The sequence below is a fragment of the Littorina saxatilis genome, linkage group LG14, assembly GCF_037325665.1.
Source record: "Littorina saxatilis isolate snail1 linkage group LG14, US_GU_Lsax_2.0, whole genome shotgun sequence".
Taxonomy (NCBI): domain Eukaryota; kingdom Metazoa; phylum Mollusca; class Gastropoda; order Littorinimorpha; family Littorinidae; genus Littorina; species Littorina saxatilis.
Genome location: NC_090258.1, coordinates 28,231,016 through 28,240,674, shown reverse-complemented (window position 1 = coordinate 28,240,674; position 9,659 = coordinate 28,231,016). Strand labels below are relative to the sequence as shown.

The following is a 9,659-nucleotide window of genomic DNA, read 5'->3' as shown; positions in this document are numbered from 1 at the left end:
AGCCAAACCAACAATTTGTTTCAGCAACTGTACTCGCAGTTGGCAAGTAGATGAACATTTCTACTCGCCAGTTGCCTGTTTCTACTCGCCATGGCGAGTAAAGTACTCGCCACTTTCAGGCCTGCAGTGTAATTTATGTCATTTAAACAAAAAATATTAAGCATGCATACCCTTAAATCGGCTTTTTGCTTCCTTGATTGGGGGGTAAAAACTGTCAGATACCTAACACACACTGGTGCAGAAAATAGGAGTGTGCGTGGGAGGTTCAACCCATGAACGCAGAAGATGAAGAAAGACTACTTCAATATTAAACAAAATAGCATTTTGAAGTGTTGTACATGTGTGGAAGAATTTAACCTTGGACTTTTCTCCTGCCAGGAACCAACTGGTGCTCAGTGCCAGTGTGTGAACAGGAGTGCCAGGAGATTTTAAATGGATTGACGCCATTCCTCTGCAGCTGTAAGGACGGCTACATTCTAAATGACGACAAGAAGACCTGTCGAGAGAAAGGTAGGTTTGAAGGTAGAGTTCTAGAAAACAGTAGGTTTCCTAAAGTTATTGTTTGAAATCAGCTTTTATACTGTGGTCTTTTATCATTAGTGCTTACAGAGTACGTCATGTTGCTGAATCTTACAGAGTACGTCATGTTGCTGAATCTGAGAACTGCACTCCTTTTTGTTCTTTCGTGTTTTTTTGTTTAAGTCTTTATTCCTCCCCCCCCCCCCCCCCCCCCCCCCCCACGTATTTTGGAATCACTTTACATACAATGTATTTGTTACTAGTTATACAATATTCATTGATATCACTTTGAAAAACTGAAAAGAAAAGGAAAAGGACAGTAATCGATACTCCACCAATTTGTTTCTAATGTTTAACTCAAATTCCAACAAAATGCTGAAATCAAATGTCCTTCTTTATCTCGGTGGTTCTGCTGTCACCCTTGTAGTTGAATTACATTTCTTTTTCAATCAGTTATGTAAATAATGCATGTTTTTCATTCAAATTCCATCTCATTCAATATTTTATAAACATAATATTGTCATACCTTTCCAAAATGTCATTGCGTTATGATATGATAAAACAAAATTCAACCATTGCACAATTCATATGTAATCGCTTCTTTTTCCCATTTGACTGAACAAACTATTTGGTACGTGAATTTTTTTTATTATTTTTTCAGTGTAGCAGACGTAATCTATCTTCTGCAATTTACAGCCAAAAATCTGTTTCTGTTTTCCAATTCATAATTAGTTATTTTGTTCTTTGTCAATAGTCATAGGAACTCGAATCCTTTTGCTTGTGTGTGTTCAGAGGTGGCAAGTGGGTGTAGGCGCACTGACTGCCCAACAGAAAACGGAGGTTGTAGTGAGGAGCAGTGTTTCTGCAACATCGGATACAGGCTGTCTGATGCCAACATGTGTCAACCCACAGGTATAAAGGCGGAGACAGGCGCACAACACAAAACGATGTTTTCGACAAAAACACCATCTTAAAACGTCGGGGAAACACATGTTTTTAAAGAGGGGATGTCACACGCGAAACACACAGATGAAGCGCGGTGCGTGTTGCCCACTGATACGGTCAGTGTCAGCTTCACCCGTCCAGCTACCGCGCTGTGTTTGGGTTTGTAAACAACACGGCTGGCAGCGCCCACTGATATTATTGCCTCTCTTCAATCGTGACAGGCTCCATAGACTCTAGTTAGGATTCATGGGTCCGATACTACCCTGAATCGGTACCACATCTGAGTCGGCCATTGTTTTATATCTCCGTGGTGCCGGAAACCGAGTCACGTGAGTTGATCGTCCGCGTTCATTGGCTGACTACCAAAACGTGTTTTCAGATTTTAGAGCATGCTTTAAAACCCAAAACACGATGCGAAAACACGAAACAGTGTTTTCTGAAACGCGTTTTGGGGGATGTCACACGGGAAACACGCTGTTACACGCTGTTTTGTGTTTGTTTTGAAAGAAAACACTGTTTTGTGTTGTGCGTCTGACATGGCCTTAAGAAATTTCACAACTTTTGTAAGAGTTTGTTTGTGCTTAAATGGAGGTAGAAGTTTGCACATAAGCAAACTATTTACTTACAAGATTCTCAGGTTGAGGCTTTACGTATTTTAACTGTACATGTTCCAAGTGTGATCATTGATTTACCGCTGTAACAGTAAATGCACTTGAAAATGAGGTATAGAAGCAGCTTTAGACATTTAACACATACCATTGAACTTTTTATATCACGTTTGAAATGAATACAAGAACACTCAGCCGATTGTGCAGCTGAGATTCATTATGGTCCTTCAACATCACATTAAAATAAGCATCAGGTTCTCATAGATTATTTTTACGCTTTCAAAATACCTGCGTTGGAACTTGTTACGGTCATGAAATACACTGCTGACCAGCAAATCATTCATACAGTGTTCTTTTAATAACGCACCATGGGGGGGGGGGGGGGGGGGAGCCGTGCAATAAAATAAGATTCTGAGATTACCAGCTAATAAACTAATAGAGAAAGGTAGCAATTTCTTGTTGATAAAGCTAGGTCAGAAGCGGTTCACCTCGCTTTCGACTACATAATCATGCCCGTCTTTTTTTCGATTCTGAGTTGACTCTGTAATCAATCCTCGCTAATCTAAACAAGGTGAGTAGAAAATGACAAAGCTTTGCATCAGTTTGACAGAAAAACAACATAACAATCCAAATTGTTTTCTTAGTGACAGATTGGTGTGCGGTTGCCAGTTGCGAGCAGGGGTGTAACGTGACTTCTGACAGGTCATGGTTTACATGTAGCTGCAGAGATGGTTGTGTTCTCAATATTGACAAAACAACATGTAGAGGTGAGTCTGTAATATTGCTGCGTTTTTCAGTTTCGTGCCTTCTCTTTGAGCTAGATGTGTGTGCCAATTATGTTCTTATTTTTGAGTGAACCAATGATTTTGCACGTCTTGCTAACTAACTCCTGTGTGAACCCCTGTAGAAAGTAGCACTTTTCCACGTTTTTTTATTCTGATTTATTCTGAGTTTCTGCCTTATATATTGTATTTGATGGTTTGCAAGTAACAAGAATCCTTTGTGTTTGCTTGTGTGTTTTTAAATTAATTCAACATGAGGATTATAGTTTCCAACATTGCTGAAACAACAAGCATCAATTTAAATGTCAACATATGCTTCGTGTTGAAATGCAAAGGGACTTTGACAGTAATTGGAGCTGTGATTTTTGACTCACATGCGAAGCAAAAGTGAGTCTATGTACTCACCCGAGTCGTCCGTCCGTCCGTCCGGACGTCCGTCCGGAAAACTTTAACGTTGGATATTTCTTGGACACTATTCAGTCTATCAGTACCAAATTTGGCAAGATGGTGTATGATGACAAGGCCCCAAAAAACATACATAGCATCTTGACCTTGCTTCAAGGTCAAGGTCGCAGGGGCCATAAATGTTGCCTAAAAAACAGCTATTTTTCACATTTTTCCCATTTTCTCTAACGTTTTTGAGATTCAATACCTCACCTATATAATATATATAGGGCAAAGTAAGCCCCATCTTTTGATACCAGTTTGGTTTACCTTGCTTCAAGGTCAAGGTCACAGGAGCTCTTCAAATTTGGATTGTATACATATTTTGAAGTGACCTTGACCCTGAACTATGGAAGATAACTGTTTCAAACTTAAAAATTATGTGGGGCACATGTTATGCTTTCATCATGAGACACATTTGGTCACATATGATCAAGGTCAAGGTCACTTTGACCCTTATGAAATGTGACCAAAATAAGGTAGTGAACCACTAAAAGTGACCATATCTCATGGTAGAAAGAGCCAATAAGCACCATTGTACTTCCTATGTCTTGAATTAACAGCTTTGTGTTGCATGACCTTGGATGACCTTGGGTCAAGGTCACATTAGTTTGGTAGGAAAAATGTGTAAAGCAGTTCTTAGTGTATGATGTCATTGCTAGGTTTAGTTATTTGACCTTGACCCTCATGTAAAGGTCAAGGTCAAGCATGCGAGTCGTATGGGCTTTGCCCTTCTTGTTCTGTATGCATCCGAAATAAGTCCACAAACCCGTGACAGGTTTTTACATTTTTTTCAAACGATTGTATAACATCTGACAAAAATGGCTACCTGATCACATGATAAACACAAATTGTTATTCAATCAAGTTGGTTTAAACAATTTATTCAGAAAATGACAGATAACAATGCCGCACAGAATCAATTTAACAATGGAGAACAACAGGCAAAGCAGGTGGACGTGTGTGTTGAGTTCAGAATGAAACCGATTCTGTGATTACTGGTGTTCTCGATACCGGACATCTACTCATAGAAAACCTGCTGACAGTCAGATTGATGTTAACTAGTCTCTGTTAAACAAGATTACAATTAAAAATGTACTCACCAGAAACATGGACAATCAAACATGTAAAGAATCTGGAAAGAATAGGAAAGTCAGTACAACACATATAACGTTTATTTTCTTCTTCTTCTTCTTCAGCGTTCCAGACATTCTGGTGACGTGTGAGCTCGTTTGCCCATTTGGGTTCCCCACACTATAGAGCATAGTCAGCTTCACTCCGCTTTTGTTGGGTAGGCATGTTGGGTATTTTCTTTTTCCATAACCCACCGAACTCCGACATGGATTACAGGATCTTTTACGTGCGCACTTGGTCTCGTGCTTGCGTGTACACACGAAGGGGGTTAAGTCACTAGCAGGTCTGCACATAAGCTGACATGGGAGATCGGAACAATCTCCACTCTTAACCCACCAGGCTGCAGCGACCGGGATTCGAACTCACGACCTCCCCATTAGGAGGCCGACGTCTTACCACTGCGCCACTTCGCCCGTCTGGTTTACCAAACAAAGAACAAAGTCAAAGAAAAAGAGACTTGGTAAAAATGACGCATAAAAACTAAAACACGTAAAAAAAAGAGTATGCTAAGTATGAAGTCTTAACTATAAGAAGATAAAAGGAGGGGAGGAAAGAAAAGCTACATAAAAAAGGCAAAAGGCAAAGTTAGTGATGGGTTTTTTTTTTCGGGGGGGGGGGGGGGGGGGGGGGGTTGAGAGAGAGATGACAATGATGAACTTGATTTTAAAAGGATAAGGGTAACGACTTTGCAGCATCATATGCTCTGATGGAGAGAACAAAAACAAGTACACATCTTTAATTTTCTAAGCCCACAGCCCCTACAATAATGGTAAAATAACGGTAATTGTATGCACAGTTATAAATTGTGCTCAAATCACGCTATAATTAATCTGAGAGAGAGAGAGAGAGGGAGGGAGAAACTGAAACTGAAACTGAACTGTATTACCTAAGGATAGAGGTTTTAGGCAAAGCCTAATCTTACAACCTGTCCCTTATACATACACTTACTACAGACGCAAATAATATAGTAAGATGGAAAAAGGTTATATACTGAAAGGCAAAAGAAACGCAATTTGTTTTCAGAACGATATTTTCAAGATTATGTCTTATTATCATGTGCCTATGGTTAAAATTGATCCACGTCGGACTCAGCAGTGTCTAGTGATGCCGCGGTGAGAAAGGCACGTGCAAAACTTGCCATGCTAGATCTGCACAGAGCGAGAAAGATGAAATGGTTGTGCTGCACGTGCAGAGACAATGGAAGTGCCGAATGCTGATTTGTTTGGTCTCAGCACGACTCGATGTTCATGCCGTATAAATGGCAGTATTGTACGCTATCTGGCATTCCCCTATTCCAAAAACCAGCTATGCCGAGATTGAACGTCACTGACCGTGAAAGAGCATTAGGCCAGCTGACGCTGGGAACGCCACAGAATGAGGTTGCTGATGCTTTTGGCGTCCATCCGTCTACCATCACCCGTCTCTGGCAACGATATTTGCAAACTGGGTCCACGAATTACTTGGCAAGGAGTGGAAGACCACGTGTCACCATTGAACGAGAAAATCGTGCCATTTATCGACAGCACGTACGGGATCCGTTCCACGCTGCAGCAGCAACAGCCAGAGACGTTGCTGGCAACCGCAACAGGCCAGTAAGTTCCCGCACAGTTCGACGTCGGCTGGTTGACAGAGGCCTTCACCGCAGATGTCCCGCCAGGAGAGCACCTGTACTGACCGCTCACGCCAGACTAGCCAGGTACCAATTCGCACAGCAGCAATTGAACTGGACCTGGCGACAGTGGCAGAACATTCTGTTCACAGATGAGAGTCGGTTTTGTGTCAGCAACGCTGACGGCCGCATCCGGATCTGGAGGCGAGACAACCAGAGATATGCTCCCAACAACATCTTGGAGTGGGATCGCTGGGGAGGCCCTAGTGTGATGATATGGGGCCGCATCTGCCTGCATGAAGTCCTGGGACCCATCATCTTTCAAAACATCGACCCAGGACGAGGCAATGGCGTCACAGCAGAGCGCTACATTGACCAGGTGCTGAGGCCAGCTGTGGTTCCTTTTTTCAACCAGCACAGGAACTTCACTCTGCAGCAGGACAACGCCAGGCCTCACACTGCCAGACTTACAGCCGACTTTCTGCAGCATCACAACATCAGGGTAGCCTCAACCCTATCAAACACTTTTGGGATGCCCTGCAACAGGAGCTGAACAACGTGCAGCCAAGGCCCGCAACCGCTGCAGCCCAGGAGCAGGCCATCAGGAACGTGTGGCCCAATGTCCACATCGCCTCCGTCAATCGCCTCATCCGCTCAATGCCAGCCAGATGTCGTGCAGTTGACCAGGCGAGAGGGGGGCATACTCAATACTGACTGATTGGAACTGGGCTGAATGACCTGTTGCAGTTGCTGCTGATGGCCCAGATAAGAGAACATTGTTTGAGCATTACGGACACATAACATACCGAAACCTGTTGAGACAGCTCTTTCGAAAACTGTATCCGTTTTACAGACTAATAAATTAAATATCGTTTTACACCCAACAATTGCGTTTCTTTTGCCTTTCAGTATAGTTACTTATACACACTCAAAAATAGGAAAACAATATAGTGTGGAAATTGCAGCACAGTTGCAAAACGCATTGCATATAAACATCCAAAACAATAAAAGGGGGAAAATGTGGGGAGAAATTGTCACGATCATTTGCATTTTGTTTGTTTGTTTGCTTAACGCCCAGCCGACCACGAAGGGCCATATCAGGGCGGTGCTGCTTTGACATTTAACGTGCGCCACACACAAGATAGAAGTCGCCGCACAGGCTTCATGTCTCACCCAGTCACATTATTCTGACACCGGACCAACCAGTCCTAGCACTAACCCCATAATGCCAGACGCCTGGCGGAGATCATTTGCATGTATAGTATAATTATCAATACATACACATAAAGAACACATCAAAATACAAAAAAAGCACACACATATCAGGCATAACAAGTGTTCTATTTACCCATCAAGCGGGAATGGAACTGGCGCCTGAACGTTTTCACAGAAGAGGCATTTCTGATTTGTAGGGGTAGGGAATTCCAGAGAGACGCTCCTAAGAAGGCTAAACTTGACTTATACAGTCTAGACGAGGGATAGGTAGGATCAGATTCTGGGACCCATATCTTTTTGTGGCATGTCTGAAATGTATTTTTATATATTGATAAAACAACTTGAGTGCTTCCACATCGGCGTAAGAGAGAGAGAGAGAGAGAGAGAGAGAGAGAGAGAGAGAGAGAGAGAGAGAGAGAGAAAGAGAGAGAGAGAGAGAGAGAGAGAGAGAGAGAGAGAGAGAGAGAGATCTAGAGAGAGAGCACTCAAACTCGAACTCAAACACTTTATTGCCGAGGGATGATATCATTAGGTCCATGTGGTCCTTTCTTACAGCTAGTCCCTACCACAATGCACACATGAAACGAAGAACCAGTATGATGGATAAAAATGTAAATCAAAATAAAACTCACACACACACACACACACACACACACACACACACACACACCAAACACACATACACACATACACACACACACACAAACACACATACCCACACATACCCACACACACCAAACACACACACACACACACACACACACACACACACACACACACACGCACACACACGCACACGCACACAATACTACCAGCTATTGTGTTTTCAGCGTAGCAATAGGGTCCGATATTTAGACGAGACAAGTATAATGCGACGAGTCGAAGACGAGTCGCATTATACTTGTTCGAGTCTAAATATCGGACCCTATTGCTACACTGAAAACATAATAGCGATTATATAGTATTATGACCTTGATTTGTTGTTCCAAACTTACAAAATGACAGTTTTTGCGTCGATGCGTTGATCTCAGGTTTTGATAGCAGACAAACTTCTTACGCGCATCATGTTCGCGCAGACATGCACACCGCTACACGCTTTCTGACTTTGGAAGAAAAAAACTGACTCCAAGTGCATTCGATTTCACAACACAGTTGTTGAAACAGCTTTTTAAGTTGTCAGTGTATGCTGTTGTCGATAGAAACATCGCCGCGTGGTACAGATGTGTAAACCGGAACCATGGTGTGCGCATGCGCGTAGGGCGAGGGTGTCTGAATTAGCTCTCTCGCATGTTTCTATGTTTTGGACAGCTAACATCTTCAAATTTAAACTAAATTGATTAGATAGACTGCTAAATGTAACCCGAAATCATCCCCATTCATTAATCCTTTCTTAAGAAACCAGGACATTACCAAACTGATAGAACTCCAACAACAAACCACAAGTGTGAAGTGACAAGGACGTGTTTCAAGAAATCGTGAACTCGACTCAACTTTTGGACATTTAACCATTTCTCGGACATATGTGCATATATATAGTGGACACATATTGCCACTTAGTAACCCTATAACGAAACTTGTGCTTGGAATTTCGGATATGGACTATGTGTGTGTTTTTTCTCCGTCGGAGGTGACAGCATTTTGAGTGGAGAAAATGGAACTAGCATCGTCACTGCAGTGAACTCTCTGTGCTCTGTTTGTGACTGTATTTTTGTGTGACTTCGTGCATATACGGACTTCGAGTGTTACTATCTTAATATTAACAGCAACAGAACGCCCAACAGCTCATTGTTATTCCTTAAAGGAACGAAGTTGAGAAGAAAAAAGAAAACTACTGAGTGTGCCTAGTATTCAGCGCGAGCCTACTGTCAGAAGCGAAAGTAAAAGGAACTTCTGGTCGTCGCTCGACAAACAAAACAACACGCCACTCGACATGACCCTTATTCAACTGAACTTTTAGTTTTAGACACCATTGCTACTAAGCTATACCGAGACAGAAAATTTGGCAAGATGCCAGTGGGTCATATAACCCTGTGTCTTCTCTGTCTCTTTATGTTTTGTTGCCACATCGGCACAGAAAGATCTGGACTAAACTCAGCGAGTTCAACGCCAGGGCCCTTCGTTAAGGGAAACCTGAGGAAGGCCATCAAAGGGCCAAGCCAACCACAGAGACAGACCAGTGCCCTCGTCATTCTGTCCATTTTACTGGCTGGTGATGTCCACTGCAATCCAGGCCCACGACAGAGCAGTTTTTACCCATGTGGTCTCTGTGACAGAAATGTGCAATGCACTGATTGTGTTGCATGTGATGACTGCTCTGTCTGGTACCACAGGTCCTGCATTGAGCTTACTGCAGCGGACTTTGAAGCGCTGCAGAGACCCAGTGTTCAGTGGATATGCCCCAAAT

General features: G+C 42.7%; 1 protein-coding gene across 1 annotated transcript in view; it reads left to right on the top strand.

Annotated features, from left to right (window-relative positions):
* LOC138946571 (mucin-like protein) overlaps positions 1-9,659 on the top strand; it is a 154,066-nt gene that overhangs the window by 131,740 nt on the left and 12,667 nt on the right. Inside the window, exons 21-23 of the mRNA XM_070318014.1 lie at positions 379-510; positions 1,312-1,431; positions 2,717-2,839. Coding sequence (XP_070174115.1) covers positions 379-510; positions 1,312-1,431; positions 2,717-2,839 — 375 coding nt within the window. The remainder of the gene's footprint in view (positions 1-378; positions 511-1,311; positions 1,432-2,716; positions 2,840-9,659) is intronic.